This window comes from Prionailurus viverrinus, chromosome F1 (assembly GCF_022837055.1).
Source record: "Prionailurus viverrinus isolate Anna chromosome F1, UM_Priviv_1.0, whole genome shotgun sequence".
NCBI lineage: Eukaryota > Metazoa > Chordata > Mammalia > Carnivora > Felidae > Prionailurus > Prionailurus viverrinus.
This window is the reverse complement of record NC_062577.1, coordinates 29,393,413-29,415,613: the sequence shown is the minus strand read 5'-3', so window position 1 is coordinate 29,415,613 and position 22,201 is coordinate 29,393,413. Positions and strand designations below refer to the sequence as shown.

The 22,201-nt window shown below is 34.9% G+C and overlaps 1 protein-coding gene across 4 annotated transcripts in view; it reads left to right on the top strand.

The window, feature by feature from the left end:
• Nucleotides 1–21,761, top strand: part of RCOR3 (REST corepressor 3) — a 53,728-nt gene extending 31,967 nt beyond the window's left edge. For 3 of the 4 annotated variants that reach the window (XM_047840586.1, XM_047840587.1, XM_047840589.1), the window contains 4 exons: nucleotides 1,171–1,248; nucleotides 10,013–10,070; nucleotides 18,429–18,670; nucleotides 19,136–21,761. In XM_047840586.1, coding sequence (XP_047696542.1) covers nucleotides 1,171–1,248; nucleotides 10,013–10,070; nucleotides 18,429–18,670; nucleotides 19,136–19,480 — 723 coding nt within the window. In that variant the 3' untranslated portion in view covers nucleotides 19,481–21,761. The remainder of the gene's footprint in view (nucleotides 1–1,170; nucleotides 1,249–10,012; nucleotides 10,071–18,428; nucleotides 18,671–19,135) is intronic. The other variant, XM_047840588.1, reaches the window with a different exon arrangement.
• Nucleotides 21,762–22,201: the final 440 nt, after the last annotated feature.

The window sequence follows — 22,201 nt, the reverse complement described above, 5'->3', positions numbered from 1 at the left end:
TAGTAAATGTTAATAATATTTCTAGTAGAATAGTAGTTAAAAAGTTGGCATGGTTCAAATTCATGTGCTGCCTCCTAGAGCTGTGGCCTAGGGAAAGTTTCTTGACTTCTCTGTGCCCTACCTTCCTCATCTCTAAAATGGTTACAGTAAAAGTAGAGTCAGTTCTGCTATAAAGCTTGTTTTGAAAACATGAATCTGTTCTAACACAACTGATAACACTAGGAAACAATTTGAGTACAATGTGCATTTTGCATTTGGTTATGTTTGATTTTTGTCAGTGAAAAACTGTACCTAGCTGAGTATATATCCACACACTTCGGATGTGTACTATCTCCCTCAGTTCACTGCATATTACGAACCACACACATCCACATGTGGGATTAAAACTTTGCATCTGATTTCAAATAACCTCCTTCTACCACTTCCCAGTAACTCACAAGCTGCAACTGTTTTGACACTACCTTCTATAAGCAACCTCAGGTCTTTTCCAAGGTGAAGTACCATCTTTATTGTAGCATTTGTGAATTTTTTTCTTATTTAGAATGTATAAAGCTATTATTTTTATGAGGTTCCTTTTTTTTGGTCATCGATGAGGTTTTTCAGTGTTGTGTCCCTACCTCTGTTTCCCCATAAGTCCTGTGGTTTTTTATTGTGCAACTTTGCGTAGTGGGCTGATTTTTGAGAATGCGTATGTCAGGTTATAGCAGAACTGATTATACTTACTTCACAAAATAGTTGAGAATTAAATGATTTATTACATGTGAGGCACCAACAGTGATACTTATAATTATTAAAACTATCATTCTTATTGGAATAATTATTTGATCAAAACATTATGGTAATGAGAAATAGTAATGGAATTTAATTCCTTTATATACCATTTTTCTTACGAGGCGATATTGTTAAAAGATACTCAGATACTATGATTTGTAGACTATTAGTTTTTTATATATATATAGATAGATAGATAGATAATTAGTTGATACATATATTAGTTGATGTGGGTATTAGTTGAATGGCCCCAAGTGTGATAAAGTATAAGTGTTTGTCCTCCTGAAATAAAATTTAAGCAGGTTTTGGTATATATCCTATATCCTTTTCATTTATTGAATATTCATATGTTTACCTAAGTCTGTGATCTGATTCATACTTTGGTTTATTTTGTTGAAGGTTCAGAATGCTAAGCAAGTAAACAGTGCACTTAAACAGAAAATGGAAGGTGGAATTGAAGAATTCAAACCTCCTGAGGTATGTTATTGAAGAATATATGTGACTAAGTGTGGTGAAACCTTATTCTTTGAATTATCTATCCAGTATTTACTATTTTGGTCACATGCGTTGTTAATACTTTGAAGATGTCATAATGTGGGTAATTTGTCATGTCTCTATTTTGTCATTTAGATAGTTAGTCTTTTGAGACTTGGCTAGTGATTTAAGTGAATTCATTTCTTTCCTGCCCTTAGCAATTCATGTCAAGCGAAGTAGGGAAAAACAGTTATACAAATAGGCCCAGTGCACTGAGAGTGGAAGGTAATTGAGAAGCAAGCCAGTACATCTCTGGGTCTACAGCAGTATTTGCTCGAGGTGTGTGACTTGGTAATACAACAGGAAAAAGATTACAATAAAAGGAGCTCATTTAGCAATTTTAATTTTTTATTTTAAGGTATTTGTCTTTTGATTCAGATTTTGTGTTAGGATTTTAGTATGTGGACTTAATTAACATTCTTGTACTCATACCCCTGAAAATGTGAAATCTAAAAACAAGATATAGATTAACCTTTTTCTCAAGCCTTTCTTGTATTTCGTCTGAAATCTAATATATTTTTGATATTTGTGACAACTGTAGGAGTATTTAAATGCCCGTAAAGTCCAATCAAATCTTTCTACAGAAGCTTCTATTTTAAATCTTTTCTCCATTCTCTCTTTTTAAGACTCCTATGCTATGCTTCATATCCTAGACTTGCCTTTCTATGTATGTAATAATCAAATAATCTTATTTGGTCCTGATGTGATGCCCCGTACCCCAACCCCCACGCCCCATCACAGGTTGCCTGAAATATCTACAAATGAAATATGTGTGAGGGGCTGGTGGGGGGAGGGCAGAAGAACAGTGCTTCAGAGCTAATGCACCATATTCTGTCTCATTTGACTCTTTTAGAAAGGAAGAATCATTAGGAATAAAATTGTTTTTGTATTTTTGTTTCAAAGGTCTCTTTCAAGAAGGTTAGATAATGGAAAAGAATAAGATATATATAGACTAATAAAATATCTCATTCCAAAACCACAGGTTATCCGGCAAACATTCTAGTGACATTTCTATTTATCTAGAAATAGTAATACAAAGAATACTACTTTATATTATTGTAACAAAAATTATTTTAAATTTTACACTGAAATTATTTTAATTTTATATTTATGCCTTTAAATGCATAAAAGCCAAAAACTTTAAGTACCTACAATTTCATAACTTAAAACTTAAATTTAAAACATACAGTAGATAGGGGTGCCTGGGTGGCTCAGTCAGTTGGATGTCTAACTGTTGATCTTGGCTCAGGTCATGATCTCATGGTTTCGTGGGTTCCAGCCCTGCTTGGGATTCTCTGTCTTCCTCTCTCTCTGCCCATCCCCTACTTGTGCACATGCTCATGCGCGCTCTCTCTCTCTCTGTCTCTCTGAAAATAAATTAACTTAAAAAAATAGCAGATACTGAAAACATGGGAGTACCTTAAAGAACTTTGTCAATAAATTTGAAAATTTAAATAAAACTTAGAAATTCATAGGAAAATCTATCTCACCAAATTGTTTTAAAAAGAAAATGTGATAAAGGAACAATTAACATTTTTTTTCATAAGAAAACACCAGGCCCAGACAGTTTTACAGAAAACATCTACCAAATTTTCAAGGAAACTGATTCTGACCTCAGTATTTCCAGAAAATTGAAGGATAACCCTCACTCATGAACATTATATAAAGTAAGACATGAAAGTGCAATAGCACTTACAACTTTATGCCATCTCATTTGATGCTCATATCAATCCCAAGAAGTAGATGAAGCAAATACTATTATTTTACACGATAAAACTGGGCCTCAAAGAGGTTAATTGGCTTGATCAAAGCCACACATCTAATAAATAGTCAAATTTTGGCTATATTTCAGAATCTTAGAGTTCAGTTGAAGTCCTAGATTAATATCATGCTCCCTCTTACTTTTGAAAGTTTTCATTTAATACCAAAATTGTATATTGATTCTCACATTTAAATGCAGTTTTGGGGTTAGAAGTTATCAAACATTTATTACATCTTTTGGGTTTTTTTGGTAAAAATAATGATAAAATGAAACTACCAAAATCTTAACATTCTATTATCCACAGAGTGAAGTTTGAATATTACTTTGAGATTGATTTATTGAACTCAGATGACTTGAAAAAATATGTGTATTTTATTATCTAGAAAATACCCAGGATATATTTATATTTATCATATAATTTCTGTTGCTTTGCAGGGGAGAATAACCTGAATAGATACATTTCAAAATACTAGATTAACAGTCACAGTAAACACCTTGAAAAATTAATCTCTATCCCCTTTTCTTTAGGTTAGTTAATAGGATTTCTACCTAACAAAAGAATTTCATTAACCATTGGAACAGTAGGCTACTAAATGATGTACCTCAACGGGAAGTAAACAGTTATTAAGATGCTTTACTTACTCATTTGGTTGTATTTGTTGTTTTCATTTAGGAAAATATTTGGTGAAGAAAGTCCATTCACTCCCATAAGTATTTGTTGATCACCTATTTCATGTAAGGCACTGTTTTAGGCACTGGGGGAAGTGCGTAAGGGAAAGAGGGGACACATTAAAATGAGGAAGAGATGGATTTTTTCATCTGCTTTAAAAAAAAACAAAAAACACCACCTTACCGTCTAGATGTTATCAGACGAAATGACTGAAGTTGTGTGATAGATTTACAAGTAAAATGCTACAGGAAAACAAGTGGTAATATTCATTCTTGCTAGGATAATCAGGAAAGACTTCCTAACGGGAGATGTTTTAGCTGAAGTTTGAAGGATGAATAGGAGTTTTACACATAAAGAAAGGACAGATGGAGGGAATAGTATGAACACTGGCTTGGTGTTGAACAGTACATTCAAACTATGTATAAATCCAGTGGGGAAAAACCAGTCAACAGGTATTCCCAGAGCACTTAGGATGTGCTCATTGTAGTGCTGATTACTATTCAGAATCCAGTGGAAGTGTAAAACATAAAACAGTTTTTTCTCATGAAGCATGTTGTCTACTTAGGAAGGCAAAGTCGGATGCAGAGGATGAGTAAACATGGTGTATGAGAGAGATATTAACAAGATTGGGTTTCACAGGGACTTCTTTATGATAGAGAGCAGTGGGCAAGGGCAGGAGTATAAAAGTCTGAGAGGTGGGAAGAGAAGTTTGCCTTTTAAATTAAGTCAAATGGGAAGACCTATAAGTTCCTCCTATAGGAAGGATGTAATGGGAATTTTTAATTTTAGGAAGATTATCTTGGTAGTATTGCATAGGCTAAGTTGGAATCTTTATAGCTGCTAAAATACTAAGCACGTGAGTGATAAAGTAAATGGTAAAAGGAGTTTTGGGTAGGGTCAGGTATTAATTGTAGGAGTGGCCAGCAAGTGATAAATCCAAAGAACATTGCCAAGTAGAAATTAATGTATCTATTTGAAACCGTGTAAGAGTGTTGGGAGGAGTGGTGACATGTGGGGTTATGCTTTGACTTGTTTTAGTTGGAGGTAGGTGTGTGGGGACAAGGAGATTAATGAATCCAGGAAGGAAGAAACTTAAAAAAGTGCTTTTTGAAGCTAGAAATTTCCCCATCTGTGGATATTTTCATGCATAAGTGGGTGACCTCCTTTCATTACAGATATTGGATGGAGTTTTCAGCATTGGATGAAAGGTTTAACTTGGTGACCTTTCCTAATTCTTTCAAGTCAGAGATAGTATGAATCTGCTACTGACAAAAATGGGAAAGATGTGAAGACTGATTTAACAGGGAAAGGATGCAGTGAAGATTCTGAAGGATCTTCTAAGGATGTCATAGATTCTTCTAGAAGGCTCTTTAGGCCTTTTATTAGTTTAATGACATTATACATTGGATTATTTTAGTTTAGAGTAATGTGTTATTTTTATTTTTATTTTTTTTATTTTTTTTTTAAATTTTTTTTTTAACGTTTATTTATTTTTGAGACAGAGAGAGACAGAGCATGAACGGGGGAGGGTCAGAGAGAGGGAGACACAGAATCTGAAGCAGGCTCCAGGTTCTGAGCTGTCAGCACAGAGCCTGACGCGGGGCTCGAACTCACGGACCACGAGATCATGACCTGAGCTGAAGTCGGCCGCTTAACCGACTGAGCCACCCAGGCGCCCCAATGTGTTATTTTTAAAACAACAGCATTTCAGTTGGGGCTTTGCTGTAGAAGTATGTTCTCTGTGCTACTACCTAGCTAGCCACAATTACTACACAGTTTTAGATTGCTAGATACATTCTAGTTGTCCTTTCCTTAAGTTAAATCTCTACCAAAGTTTCTTGAGTTTAAAAGAGAACAGGAAAATCAATAACTTAAAGGAATCCTGTATATTTAAAAAATTTTGACCCTGTTTCTCCTTGTCTTCCCTTTCTTCCACTGCTTCCCTTCTGTCATACACAGACTTTCTAATTCATGCAGTTTCAATCCCCCTCCCTACATTTTTCAACTGAAGCTGCTGCTTAAAGGCTAACACTGGTGCTAGTGACCGAATTCCACAGCTCTCACTCCTTTCCCTGGCCTTTTTCTGAGCCCTTGACATAGATGACAGCCTCTCTTTCTCCCTTTAACTTCTGAGAGGTGATGTTGTCTTTTATAACTATTATGTTCCCATCTCAGCTGTAATTTCCTTTCTGTACATAAATATAAGCATTCTCCCAAGTTTTTATCCACATTCATTTCTCTTCTCTTTGGAGACAGCATACAAGCTCATCACTTCAATATATTAAAATTACATCATATGTACATGCAAATGACACAAACTCAACCACAGATACTCAGCCAAATGAAAAAGAATGTTTAATAATAGCAAGTAGAGTAATGCTGGCAGTCCTGCCTGGACTCCATTTATCAAGCATCTCCCCCAGAGTGAGCAGTTAGGAGGTGGAACTGTGAATCCACTGTTTCTTGAGTCAGCTTCAGCTTCCATGTGCCTCCTGTGTGAGCAGTTTCCTTGACTTGAAATTCTAGTATTTATGTATGTATTCATGTTGTTCATTCGTTACTACCCTAAATTTCAACCAAAGGCTTCATCTAGGATTCACTGAAAAACTAATGGTCCATTTCAGTGCTGGAGGAATACCTGGCCATGTGGACTTACTGAGAGATTGTGTGCCTGTCTCCATTACCACCTTTAAGAATATTTCAAGAGTAATTTGGAATTAAAAGTAAAAATCTTTCTTTAATTCATGGGCTGATTTTAGAACCTTCATCTAAGTAAGCTATGGCTCCATTGTTTTCCCTCAAACTTTTTCCATACCCTTAAAAACTGTGTTTAGGGGCGCCTGGGTGGCACAGTCGGTTAAGCGTCCGACTTCAGCCAGGTCACGATCTCGCGGTCCGTGAGTTCGAGCCCCACGTCGGGCTCTGGGTTGATGGCTCAGAGCCTGGAGCCTGTTTCCGATTCTGTGTCTCCCTCTCTCTCTCTGCCCCTCCCCCGTTCATGCTCTGTCTCTCTCTGTCCCAAAAAAATAAATTAAAAAACGTTGAAAAAAAAAAACTGTGTTTACATGGATGAACCTGTTTTAGCCTCAAGTGGATCCTGAGCTCCACCTGAATGTCCTGCTTAATTACCTCATTGTCAGTGAATCCCCAGTTACTGTCACCATCTTAGCCTTGCCTTCCCACACCTCCCCAGTCAGCAATTCAGAACTTCTTAGGTCCTTAACAGCACCACCCTTCTCCCAGCTTTGTGGGCTTAAAGTCTTATTCTGCTTAGAATCCTCTTTCTCTCCCCTTGTTCCCTCTCCCCCAAGAAACGATTGCTTATTAAATTTAGTGTGAACTCATTAACCTTGATATTTACTGCCCTTCCATAAATGATCCTTACCATATTTTAGTTTAGTTAAATATCACCAACTTTCTAGGATTACTTATTAGTTCTTCCTAATTGTTGATCTGTTGTTGCCTATACATGATATGCCTTCTCCTCATCTTTGCCTTTCAGAAACTTATCCTGTTCTTAAACCCACCTCAATGTCCAACCCTTCCAACTTTCCTTCTTTTTTGTTCTAGTCATTGTGACTTTTCCCTCTCAGCTTTAAATTCCCCATATACTCTGAACTTAATTTTATTAATAGCTATTTGTGTTTTTCCTGTGTCCTGATTTGCTTATAAGCTGAAAATAAGTTTTCATAGTGCGTGTTACTGCTCTTTTATTTTTTGTTCCCTTTTCATTAATGGTACCTTTTCTCCCAGTTTCTGCCTTTCAGGTTTAACAAACATCAGTTAATCAACTTCAACTTCAGTTGGCTCAGGCATTGTGCTAGAGGTTTTTAACATATGTTCTAAACGTAGCTTTACAAAAATTTTACATTTATCCTAAATTTAATCTTCAGAACACTTGTAATGTAGTATTACAGGAGATCTTCAGTATCCAATGTTCATTAATCTAAAGGATTCATGGATAAGCAAATTTGCCAAACAAGAGAATATTCACTGATGAACTAAGCACTTCTAAAATTAGGCTCTGCTCACCAGCTATCCCTCATTAACTCTGGCTGTTATCTTTCCCATCCATCACATCAGCATCCTTCTCTATTACTTCCTTGCTAATCTAATGCAAATACAGCACAAACCAAGATGAAATTATAAACCTTGCAAAAGATGCAAAACTTCATAAAGTCTATGAAAGTACAAGAGAATGGCTTTAATCACTTGCAAAATTGTTGACAGATGGGTATTTAGCAGAGTTAACAATTGAAAAAAGGTTGATGACTCATACGCATTTCAAAGAACAATTTGAGTAGCAAAGAATTAAGGGAGGCCCTTGAAAAAATTGTTGGAAGTTTTCAAAACAGAATTACCTATTATATGCTCATGTTACAAATTTCAAAGCTGGTGAATGTTGTGCCATTATACTATTATATGCCAAAAATAAAAAAATAAATAAAAGCATATGAGTGAAATCATTAACTATTTAAAAAATAATTTTCGTAAGTTTTAGTTTCATATTTCAGATTAAGTTGTAGTCAACCCTTTATTCTTTTTTACACCATTTATTCTGAAATACCTGGACCTTTTAAAAAGGTTCTAAAACAATTATCCTTGGGTACCAAGGACCTCTTTTATCTACCTTTCACAGCCCAATTTCAGATTGCCACCTCAAATATTAGCTCCTATTCCATTCTTGTTAGCCCTCTTTTGGGGGAACATATGTTTAAAATTTTGAATTTTTCTTTTGTTGTCTCCTTTTGCTCTTCCATTCCTTCCTTCCTTCTTTCGTTTTTACGCTTTTAAACTTTGGTTCACTCTTATTACTGCTTCTTTATGCTATAGCCCCCTCTTTTTCTTGACCTTTTTGCTGTTCTTTTGTTTCATTGCCAGTGTCCTAACCTTGAGGCTTATCCACTGTCTGTCTGGCCTTGCTTTGCTATCTCTTTTAATCTCATCACCTGGTATTCAGTGCTCTCTGGTTTAGGTTTGTCCCTCCTTTATTCAGTCTTTTTTTAAACTTTTTTCCTTTCTTCTCTAATAATTTTTTTTTTCTAATTTAAATTTTTTCTTTTAGTCTTTCTTCTGAATGCTTGCTTTTTATACATCTTCCTCATGTGAGAAAGTAGATGTACCCAGAACCTGTTTGTACTGTAGAAACTCTTATTGCTAAGACCTTGAGTGAGATAAGACCTAAACACTTGTTCTCAAAGAAAGCATTTCTTTCTGTTTTGCTATCCATCCATGTATTATAGCCTATCCATCCATGTATTACACCAGGACAATTTATCTGGTAGTTTCTTCTGCAAACCTCTGTAGGCTGGTGTACTTATTTCTGTCCCTCCTTCTTCTGCCAGAAGTCCTTGTACTAATCAGTGAGTATACACTAATGAAATTTGAGGGGCGCCTGGGTGGCGCAGTCGGTTAAGCGTCCGACTTCAGCCAGGTCACGATCTCGAGGTCCGGGAGTTCGAGCCCTGTGTCAGGCTCTGGGCTGATGGCTCAGAGCCTGGAGCCTGTTTCCGATTCTGTGTCTCCCTCTCTCTCTGCCCCTCCCCCGTTCATGCTCTGTCTCTCTCTGTCCCAAAAATAAATAAACGTTGAAAAAAAAAAATTAAAAAAAAAAAAAAAGAAATTCGATTAGGTGTTTAATGTTGTAATTTTGTCATAATAAAAATCCTAAACTTGGATTTTTTTTTTTAACAAAAATATTGGGAGAAATGTGGGGAGGTCATGGGGGAAAAATCTGTTCTTATAGTGCGTCACTCTCTGCTTCAGAAATTAAAAGAAATATTTTAGGAGTTAGGCCTCGTCTCTAGTTCTATATTCATTTGTAACACTGGTTTTGGTGGAGCAAGGTTAGGTTTATTCTAAATATGAAGAGAAAAAATTTTAAAGAGAGTCACAGATCTTCTCTAAAGAAGATTAATTCTCTTAAATGTTTAAAACCAAGCTAAAATTAACACTTGCCATGTGTGGTAGGAACATTGTAGTTGGAAAATGGGTGACTAATAGATTTTCTCAGTTTTAATGCCTCTGACTAGAGTATAAATGTGAATGTTGTTCATGCTCCCAAATTGGTACATTTCACTTTCATTATCTTTTTGTGTGGGTAAAAGATAACTCAGAATATATTTTTTTAATCCTTATAAAAACAGAATCTACGTAAATCAGAGTTTTAGTAATCTCATGTCTGTGATTTGGTGAAAAGTTAAAAAAAAAATAAGCACTTTGGAAAAATGTCTGTCTTCATATCCTCATTAGGAAACTTCTCTTTAATTTTGTAGTCAAATCAGAAAATTAATGCCCGTTGGACCACAGAGGAGCAGCTTCTAGCAGTGCAAGGTATATTAAAGATAAGCAGTTATTGTTGTTAACTATTTAACCTGTCATGAAAGGTGACGACCATAGTTCTTCCCTTTCTTTAGAAATGGATCAAGAAAGAGCTCTTGTGTTTACCACAAAGTCCTGATAATCAGGAATTCTGTTTTGTTCTTGTGGATGTGACTTACTGAGCCTATATGCATTTTGGGTCCTGTACAGCGTGTGACACATTCTCAGCCTTAACCATGACGGTGATGACAAGCTCAAACAAGTCATATGGTTTCTCTGTGCCTTTACTTCTGTGTTCCTGCAGTTGGGTTCATTCTTTATATTAGTCATTGATAATTCATCATTAAGAGCATAAACTATTATGTTTCTGGTTTTTCTAATTACTCTGTATAATAGTGTTTCTCTTGATAAATGTCAGGTACTGAAAATATTAGTGATACACTTTCAACGTATTGTAACTTGAGATATGTGACACTGAATGATTAGAAACCCAATTTTAAAAAAATACATATATATGTAAAACAAAAGAGAGAGTTAAGAGATGCTTTTAAAAATATACATAAAGCATTTTAAATGCACTATTTATAAGAATGCTTTGTTGAATTATATGACAGAACACTTTTTGTATTATGAATGCCTGTCGGCAAATTGGAAGCATTATAAACTTGGATTTTCCCATGTTTGAATTAAGGAAGGGAAAACTGTATATTTTTTATTCAGTGTTGTAGCTGTGTGTTGTTTTGTTTTTTTTTTTTTTTCTTTTCCCTTCAAGATAAACTGTCTGCAGGACTGATTGTGTAATTGTAAGTTTGGTCTATAATTTCATTTTCCTGGCTGAGCCCTCTTTGTGTTGAGCGCTAATAGCTGCTAGGTCAGTAGCTACTAGCAATTTTTTTTTTTTATCTAAGAAAGTTGGGCCCCCGTGAAACATATAAGTACTTTAAAAAATATTTCTAGGTATTTAGGCATAGAGAACATATTTAACTCAAAAATGATCTGCAGGTATCATTTGGATATGAGAATAATGTAATTAAAAACTGATTAATAGACAACTCTGCAGTTTGGATTAGAGTGAGTAAGAATTACCTGGCCACTGTGATTGGAAACTGTCACAGGACGGCGCCAACACGGTGATGTCATCCTTCTCTTTGGCCTATACAGCACAAAATAGTCATTTCATAAACAGAATGCTTGATCCTACGGAGGCAGGGTACTGGACGTGCATTGAGCACATCTATAATTGTGGAACTAAGTTTCTGAATGAGTCAGAACAAAGCTTAATTAGTTTATAATGTTCAGTAGTAGCCAGTTTTAAATTAGAAACTATTTAAAATTCAGATTAAAAAATTAGCAGGAGCACCTGGCTAGCCCATTTGGTAGGTTATGTGACTCTAATCTCACAGTCATGAGTTCAAACCCCATGTTGGGCGTAGAGCTTACTTTAACAAAAAAATTTTTTTTCCCCAGAGGCTGCTTCATACTGATTTGGATCTGTGACTTAATAGCTCTAACATAGTTATTTGAGGAGGCATTGCTTTTATTGATGTAAAGCCTGTGTTCTCTGTCCGTCCTTGTGTGTGTGTGTGCGTGTGTGTGTGCGCGCGTGCGTGTGTGTGTGTGTGTGTGTATAAAGCTTGGAGAATTTAACCCTGATTTCCAGTATTTCAGTTGCTTAAAGGTTAGTATATTAATCCTGTACTCTAGTATAAGAAAATTATCCCAGTAAAGGATTTTCTGAAGAGACTTACTTGGGAAAATCTGGGCTGATGTTTCCAAAGCATTCAGGATTTGATACTGTTCTGCAGCACTGTTTTTAAGTGGTAGAGACCATTGAGTCTTATGGCTGGGCTGGATGTGATGCAGAGCTGCATTCAAGGAGAGGGACAATGGCAAGGTTTACATTTATAGTTTAAGCTATATATTTATGTGGACATTATCTCAGCTTATATATATTAAAAGAATAGTTATGAGTATAATCAAACATTTCCCCTCTGCTGAGATATATTCAGTATTGTATTCTTATGCCCATTTAAAAAGTAATCCTTAAATAAATCATACTGATGTAGCAATTTGTACAGAAATAATGCATGTCTTAGGATTTTGAAGGTACTCTCTTAATATGTTAATGTCATCGTTTTATTTATTTTAACTCTGTATGTGGAATTTTTGTTTCTCTTTGGGTTTGTTAAGGGTTTTTTTGTTTTTGTTTTTTTTCATTTTGGGTGGTTTTTGTTTCATAAAATAAAATAATATAGAGCTATTTGTGTCCAAAATAGTTATTTTAGGGAAAATTAAAAAGTGCCTTTTTTGCTAATGAGCCCACACGTTTATAAAATTCTTAGAAGTATGTCTTATAAACAGTGCAATCACATAGTAATGTCACCTGAACCTGAGTCTCAGTGTAGGTAAGGTACATAACTGCAGTTTTTTTTTTTAACTTTAGAGTTTGCTATTCAGAAGTACCTGTCTTAGCGGGCAGTTGTTTGGGGTTTTTTTCTCTTTAATCTTTATTTGTGATAAACCTTTAGATGATATTATTCTTATGACTGTTTCAGTTTCACAAAGTAAATCATTTATATTTTGATATTAATAGTTTATAAGCACTTTATTTTTAAGACATTCTGTGTGTATATTCTGATTGGATACTCATTTGTTAAATGCTTTTTTAAATCTTGCTCATAGTTGACTATTAGAGTGACTTGGAAAGAGAAATTTGTAAATTCTAGTGTCATTTAGTGAGATTTATAATTCTATTAAATAAACTTTTTTGTTGTAACTCTTTTAAAACCACATAAATATATTAAGATCATTTCCTAGGGCTTAAACGTATATTTCCCACTTTTTTCTTTTTACCAATACTCATATTGTTGTTAACAACAATACTCATATACTCAATATACTCAATACTCAATAACAACAATACTCATATTGTTGTTAACTAAATACTACCATTTAAATAATAAATATTTAAATAAATAATAAACTATTTTTCCTTCTTTCTCCCTTATTTGGAAGGGGGGAAGTCATGCTCAGACCAAACAAGAATATCTGTTTATACTTGTGTAATCTGTCACTTTACTAAATGTTAATTTTAGTTCTAGCTATGTTAAAACTTGAGTAACATTCTTCAAGAGTCCACAGGTAGGATATTATAAACACCAACTAATTTAAACCTCTAAAAGTACTTGCTTAGAATGGCATTTCTACATTTTCTGTAATCTGTTCCAGCTTTATGTGTCTGTGTTTTCTTACTATAACAAATTAGTTAACAGTGAAATTAATTATGGTCTTCGCAGTTTGTGTTAATGGAAATATCTCTGTTTATGGCTTGTGTCATCTACATATAAATATTTTTTCTAATTTATAGTGCTTTTAGAATTATCCTAAAATCAATCTTGATATTCATATGATAAACATTTCATAACAAGAATTAAGAAAGGAATTAGATTCTCGGTGTATTTTTTTTTCATGTAAAATGGAACAATTATTAGCTGTTTTCAGAAAATAATACGTTTAAATGATAGTACAAACCATTGACTCTTTAAAGTGTGTAGAGGCAGAGCATGGTATTCAATATTTATTTTAGACCTTCTCTTAACTGTGTTAATCATTAGTGCTAAAAAATAATACATCCCCCACCTAAAATATTAGTGCTATTTTAAGGTAAACGACAAGAAATTTTTCCAGTTTTATCAAGATGTCAACTTCAATTTTTAGTTGTTTTTTTCCATATTGCCTGCCTTCTCTTCTAAAACAGGAAACGACAAAACTGTTCAAGTCAGTTATGCTTTTACACTTAAATGTTACCTTCTCTTCCTGTAGTTTGTATGTTTCATTTGTTTTTAGGAGAAATTAAGTAGCAAGTCTAGAAATTGTCTTTCGAATTTTATCTCATATGTTTTTAAAAAGCTAGAATGGTTCCTAAAGGAGGGGAAAACAGATTCGGCACTTGATTAAAACATAGGGATTGTAACCCAGTACATGAATGATCAAAAGGAAATGGAAATAAGTGATTCATATTTTTCCATCTAAAAAACACCTGTTTGCTTTAGAGAGTTTCTTCTTTCAAAAGGTATCATAAGAATGGAGACCCAAAAGTATCAGCCCTCTGATGCATGCACTTCAAATAATTGATTCAAAATCTCCAGCATTTTTGTGATAGAATTTAACTTATAACAGGGAAGATTGGAACACAAGACTCAGAAGAGAAAGGGTAGACATTAGAAAGAGAATATATGATTTTGACTTTTAGCCCTCACCTACATGGCACCATTCACTGTCCTACTGCTATTGATATCTTTTTTTTTTCACCTTAATATGAATTCTTGAAGAGATTTGCAGGAGATAGAAAGAAGTGCATGTTCCCAAATGGTTTGAGTTTAAAATTAATCTTTTTTTGATAGGAAAGAGCTGTATCCCTGGAGTTTCTGGATGTCACTATGTTCTTATTTCAAAATGGATTTCCTGGTTATACTAAGTATATGCTCACTTTAAGAAATTTTGTTACCTAAGAAGCAGGAAACAATATCCTGCCTCCCCCAAATTTTACTACCCAGAAGCAGCTTGCCACTGTAATGTTTTGATTTATTTTTTTGTAGTCCAAAATCAGATTTTAAAAAATAACTTTTTAAACGTACCAAATGCAGTCTCGGGATATCCCTTCTGTCTCAGGAAGAAAAAAAAAGTCTGTAATTTCATGTCCAAAGCTGGGAAACACCATGCTACAAATGCTTCTGAAGTTACAATCTTACTAGCCAAATTAAAAAATATATACGAATATGGTTTTTGGAGGGTGGAATGAAGAATACTGTTTGGAAAATGTGGGCTTTTATAAAATGTAATATCAGTCATATTTTTATATTAATTCCCAAACAGAACTTTAAAAGTGTATGTTAAAGATTCTAAAGTATCATTTGCCAGCATAGGAAGCCAAGTTGTTCACTGTAACTTTCAAATGAACTTTAGAAATTTGACTGAAAATGCTTTTCTTTGTCTTCCTGGGAAATTTACAATTTACATCTTCCAGGATTTTCTAAAATTTCATTCTAGTAACCTTTAAAAACTGACTTTTTTAAACGTTAAAAAAAAAAAAAAGGTGGGGGGCGCCTGGGTGGTTCAGTCGGTTAAGTGTCCGACTTCAGCTCAGGTCACAATCTCACGGTCCATGAGTTCGAGCCCCGCGTCGGGCTCTGTGCTGACAGCTCAGAGCCTGGAGCCTGTTTCGGATTCTGTGTCTCCTTCTCTCTCTGACCCTCCCCTGTTCATGCTCTGTCTCTCTCTGTCTCAAAAATAAATAAATGTTAAAAAAAAAAAAACTAAAAACTGACTTTTTGCCCTAAAGGTGAGAAGTTTAATTTAAAACCATGGTTCAGATGGACCTAATAAGCCTTTTTCATCTATAGAAAGAGAGAGATTTAATCACTGTGTTTAATTCCCTTGCTGATAAATCAATCAGATGGCCTTGCCTATTATAAATTATGAAAAAAGAATGGATCACCCTTCTTCAAGGTACAAATCGGCACAACAGTAGCTCTGATGTCCTGTGTTGTTAAAGTTAGTTCCTCTGCTTTGACTGCCCCTGCTAGGTTTTCCTCCAGAAGGCTAGCTGGGGATTCTTCTGAAGGAGCTGCCCCATTAAGTCTTCAGTTGGTGTTTCACTAGAGTTTACCTAGTTAATCAGCTACGGTATAAACTTAAGAATTCCACCTTCTAACCAAAATAGGCTGTTGAGCCGGCATCATGGGGAGTGTAAAGGTGATAAAGAAGTTAGCTATATGTGACTCTTGTTTGGGGAAGAAAAATCAATTCTATTTCCTGAACACTTTCTGTGTACTTATATTTCATTGAACGGTACTTCCTAACCTTTCTCACATCATGGCATACAAAAAAAAAAAAAATACAAAATTTGTCACAACACACTGGGGAAAACAGATGAGACTACTGTTGTCCAGAAGGGACTGCCAAAGAGCTCTGGCTGTTCCAGAACCTGCCCAGCTGTCCTGCAGGCTGAGGGGATTAATATCCCTGAAGGCCCACTTGTTCTCCGGACATGAGTGGGATCCTCATCCAGACTCCAGAGGTCTGATCTGAGCCTTAAAATTTTGCAAAGTAGTTTATATAAGACTGGCATCCATGAGTTAATAATAAACGTACCTGGGTGACTCAGAACCTAGGTGACTTGGAAAAGGTCCTTGATATCCAGAGTATCTGGGAAAACTAAGGCTCCTATAGGAAGTAGTTTTGCTTTGAGGGGTCTGTAACTCTGGAAGTGCGACAATGTTGGTGACACGGTAAAGTCCATTGAGCAAGAGAAAATGGGAAATCAAAAAAGGGGACAGCTATAAAATGGAATCAGACATGGGGACAACTTACTGGTAGATTTTGGAATATATTTTGCTAAAGAAATAGGTGTTCTGAGCGTTATAATATCTTCATACTTGGACTCAGTTAATTTTAATGTGACTTCTTGCTAGAATACAGAAGAACTAATCTTAGATTTATTTGAAGTTTTCATTTCTAAACTCATATATTCAGTAGATTTGGTCATTTCTAAAATGTAAACTAAATATCCCTTGAAAATTAGTACATCGATAGAACACTGTGTCTGATTTCTAAAGAGTAGTTATTTTCAAGTGCAGCAATCTCAAATAATTTGTTATTTTCAAAGTATAAGTAATAGAGAAGTACTTGAATATATAGAAGTAATTTCTAATATTAAATAACCTTGGATTTCTATTGCCAAATAAGCCCTCAGTGGAACCTAGTCACCATTAGAATTTATACTCAACTCCAGAGTTTAAACTGGACATTAGCTCATGGATTTAAAGAGAATTTATATTGCTAAATGCTGTAAAGAACGTCAAGTGTCATAATTTATTATCATGCATATGTCTTTGCCTTTGAGAACAGAGGAAATGAGCATAGTTTATAAACCCAGAACTCTATATTAAAAATCACTATAGCTTAATAATCTCAAACTTCTTGCCCAGAATGTCCTTTAAGATAAAGGAACGCACCATGGAGTCAAGCCTAGCTAGTTGAATGTAAGCAGGAGATACTCATTCCCAAGTTCTCCATATAAAAGAAGGGCAGAAATTAAAAGCAAGAATTTTGTCATATCATGATGCTGCTTTAAGAAGATAATTGGGGAGATGATACCAATAGGTACCACTAAGAACGTGCCTAGCGTTTTTCCTGGGGTGTTAACATATCCTCATATTATTCTCTCATCTGTGATTGTATACATGTTGAATTTATTTAAAGCCCCATGATTCTGGTTGCTTAGGTTAAACTACGGACTTTAATATCATAAGTATCATTTTTTCCTCCTTTCTCATGTCTAATTAATGAGTTACTGGTTCTGTATTTTAAACAGTAGTTATCAAATTGTAAAATCAAAATTTTTGACAGCTTTTATCTTTTGAGCTAAGTGCATCTCTTTCTAGAATGAGTCAGTGAACCTCCTTTTACAATTCCCTTAAGAGCAATTTATTACCCATCTGATTACAGAAAGTCATTTCAAATTCTGTAGTATAATTGACTATCTCAAGTTCACAAATCAAATGTAATCTTTTGTTATAGTAAAACTTCCATAGTGAAAAGTTAAGTTCTCAAATAACTGAATGTGCAGTCCTTCCGAAATTTACAGTAGTGACGATAAGCCCAACAAGCCCTCTCTGCAGTGCCGCTGGGACTCCTCCACATGCACAGCTTTTGCAACTGTTAGAGGAGTTGAAATCCAGCTACCTCCAAAAAATAGCTTCCCTTGTTTTTGTCTGTCACACTGTGATGATTCTTTTTTGTGTGTGTTTAAATTCTTATTTCTATACGTTGGTACCCTGGTGAGATTAGGCAAGTAATCATAGTGAAGCCGATATTAAAACCAAATTATAACGCTTTTCTTAATGGGGGAACTCTAAGACTACTCACTCAGTCCATTGAGGGGATAAAAGAGATGGCTTATTCCCATCCAGTTTTGTTTACAAACGGTGTTGCTCAAATTTAGGTGACTGGCTACTAGGGAAATAAATGAATGTGGAATTGAGGATGGAACAAAGAATTCAATGCTTTACAATAAATGGACTGTATTTGAGAGTTCAAGAAAGGATTGGAGAAAATAACTGAGTATGTAAAAAATGGTAAGTTCCTGATTGTTCAGTTGAAGGCAAGTGGCTGGCTCGATGAAATGACGTAATTGATAGTTTTCATCTGTGACCCTGATATCTTAGTCTCTATCTCAGAATTGAGAAATGAGCAGAGTTTATGAGAAAGGATTTTCATTGCTGGTATCTTTTGTGTGTGCATGATGTGTAGTACACACAGCTCTCCTTATTGATCCTTCACAGGTGTATTATTTACTTTGCCTTCCAGGTGTCCGCAAATATGGTAAAGATTTTCAAGCTATTGCAGATGTAATTGGCAACAAGACTGTTGGCCAAGTGAAGAACTTCTTTGTAAACTACAGGCGTCGGTTTAACTTAGAGGAGGTATTGCAGGAGTGGGAAGCAGAACAAGGAACCCAGGCTTCTAATGGTGATGCTTCTGCTTTAGGGGAGGAGACAAAAAGTGCTTCTAATGTGCCATCAGGGAAGAGCACTGATGAAGAAGAGGAGGTGTGTTTGTGTATGGAATTTGAGCTCATATGAGTTGAGGAATCATTTTGTGTGGTGTTCTGTAAGGTTAATTTGTCAGAGGACTAGCTAAATGAGCATGAAAGGTTGACAATACACTTACTCAGTGGTGCCTCTCTCGTGACTCTTAAGTCCTAATGACATGCTAAGTTCTGATCCCAGAAGAATGGAGAGTGTATTGTTCTTTCATAGTCTTATTTTTATTTCCAGTGTTAAGCTGTTTACTAATAAAGATGCCTGTTTGGTAGCTTCGTTGCTTTTTTGGTTTTTGGTTTTTGTTTTGTTTTGTTTAAAATAAAAGAAGCTTGTGCTTCCAAAAAACACTGGTGTTACGTTTTTGTTTTGTTTTGATTTGTTTTGTTTTTCCTGTGACAGCCCAAACTATGTTGTATTAAGTTCATTAGGAACTATCATCTCATACATGTATTTTTGTTTCCTCACCTCTAGGCACAGACCCCACAGGCTCCTCGGACTCTGGGTCCATCACCTCCTGCCCCATCATCCACTCCAACACCAACAGCCCCCATTGCCACTCTGAACCAGCCTCCACCACTTCTTCGTCCAACACTGCCTGCTGCCCCTGCTCTTCACCGGCAGCCTCCTCCACTCCAGCAGCAGGCTCGGTTCATCCAGCCCCGGCCAACTTTAAATCAGCCTCCACCACCTCTCATTCGCCCTGCTAATTCTATGCCACCCCGTCTAAACCCAAGACCAGTGTTGTCCACGGTCGGTGGTCAACAGCCACCGTCACTTATCGGAATTCAGACAGATTCACAGTCCTCACTGCACTAGAGTTAAATTGGACAGAGCTACAGTAACTTTTCACCCTACCGTTATACCAGTGCTCATCAGACTGATGCAAAAGAGGACAGAATAATCCTTCCTAGATACTGAGGCTGCGAACTAGTTCTGTGGCAGTGGGCTAGCATAAGTGGATGTCTAAGAAATTTTTTAGTTCATGCAACTGAACTAAATGTTATACGATAAAAAGCCTACGGTTAGCCTCCTTTGTAGAGTATACGTTCAGTGACATGATCTCATTAAAAGAAAAAAAAAGATTAAGTATTCTATATACCAAGGTTTTCTTGTTTTATTTTTACTGTATTTATTTTATTGAGATTCTTTATATTTCTGCCTCTTCATAGTCAAGGCTCTTAGTACAGGAATATTGACTTAGGAATTGTGAAAACTCCTTAAGTTTCTTAAGGATGTTTGACTTTTTTCTTTCTTCCTTAATTTAATTTTTAACAACATTTTCCTATGTTAGGAGTGCAAGAATAAATAGCCTGCATTTCAGATTTTGACATATGTTCATTTAATGCATATTTAAGAAATTATAGTGCATATCCCTTTTTTCAAAAAATCTTGCTTTTTTTTCCAAAGGAATTTTAATATATTCCTTTAAAAGAAAGCAATTTAATCAATTGCAAAGCAATTATATGAAACCACAAAGAATGTACTGAACCTACTAACCCTTTAACATACACTTCAGGGTCCTAGTACAAAGTCCTTGCTTAAAGGTCATTGACCCATCATCTATCAGTAATAAGAGGATCGGAATAATAATTTTACGTACAAATGAGGACTTAATTTGTTGAAGTACGGTGTCTTTAAGTTCCTTGAAGATGGAGTTAATTTTGACTTTTTTTTTTTTTTTAATGTTTCTAAATGCTATCTGCTTTTAACTAGTTGCCTATATTCGGGGACGTTAGAAGAGAATTATATTTTGTCAGTAATGTGGAGATAGTGGTTATGGAAGCATTTATTTACAGTACCCTTTTTGTGTTTAGGTTCCGACTTAAAATTGCCCTCATACTTATTAATATGGTCTGCATTTAATATAAAGGATGTTTTCTTGATAAATCTCTATTGTACTATTTGGATACATTTGTGTATTCCTTGCAGCCGACCTGTGCTTGTGGGTTTGGTTTAGGGTTAAATCATCAACATTATTTCATAAAATAAATTTAAGAATTTGTTCTGTGTCATCTAAAGATGTATCAGTATATTGTCAACAATTGTGCTGTTAACTTAAAATGCTGAGACCCCTTTTTATAAAGAAGCAAAAACATTTCAAGTCTTAATTGAACTCATAAATCATTAAGTACCTACAAAGAATATTTTGCAAGTAATAGTATTTCAACAATGTGTTACTAATATTTTTGATACAGTGATTTCATATTGGAATCATGACTTGTGCAAAGGGACAGATCACTTAGATTACTATCCTAGTGAAACATAAGGCTAAATGTTTGCACATTTACATTCTCATTTAAAACTACTTGACAACATCTAAGGCCCTAATTTATGTTTTGAGAAGTCATATATTCTCAATATTGGAAAAATAATCCTTACCATTGGCTCTAAAGCCTTAAAAGAGCTGTAGATTTAAATTCATTGTTTAGTTTCAATTTTGAAGTTTTAGATCACTCTTCTTCAGAAGGACCTTAAGTTCTGGCACAAACTTTTTCCAGGGTGTGTCTTTTCTTTCTCATTGGATCATCTTAAATAGTTCCTGCCCCTGGATTGTAACTAGATAAAAATCTGATTTAAAATCCTTAATATTCAAGAATTTATACTTATTTTTACTTTAAAAGCCACGAGGGGAGGGGGGGGCAGTTATATATCTTAAAAGAAAATATCTAAAGCATTTTTCTAAAGATTGTCTTGCATATGTGCATATTATACAGCTCTTATTGTCTTGTCTCTCGTCAGTAGACCTTCAGTATACAGTGTGTGGGACATGTCAGTCACGTTGGTCAGCACCAGCATCTGTCCGGCTGTTAAGTATATTATGATTCATTTAAAAATCTGTTCTATCCCACCTGTGGGCCAAGATGCTGTATCTGAGGGATGTGCTGTGATTTTATTTACATACACTAGAGCACACAGTAGAAAAATCTGAGCTTCATTAGTAATATGACACATGTATATAGTGAGATGTCTTATTGTGTGCTTTGCATATTTTGTAAATATTTTGCACGCCATTAATTTTCTTTTTTGTTTAAGCAGTGTTTGGCCTGGAAGAGTGATATGCTTGCTGCTTAATCAAAGGATTAAAGAGTTAAAGGTGTCTATGTCTTCTATTTTTATATAATTTCATGCTGTATGAGGAATTTAGGACCTCTTCACTGTGAAATTCTATTGATTTTTATAAAAAAGCAAAATCTAGAAATATTTTAATGACCATTTCATAATGTCAAGGTTATCATTTTTGAAAAATCTACACCCAAGTATTTTTTTTCATTACATAACTAAAAATAAATCACACTATTGATATGCCTGGTAATATTAATGAAAAAATATTTTTTATATATTCTTTAATTGCAGTGTAATATGGATGGAGGTAAAGGTAAGTTTTGATCATAACTTTTCCTTAATAATTTTACAATTAAGTGAGTAAAAATGTAGAATAAAGATGAAAGAATATAAAATTCTGTATTAATATAGGCCAGCATTCTTTTTAGGAATAAATGTAGGGAATAAGCAAAAAGTAACAGTCATGATTTAAAA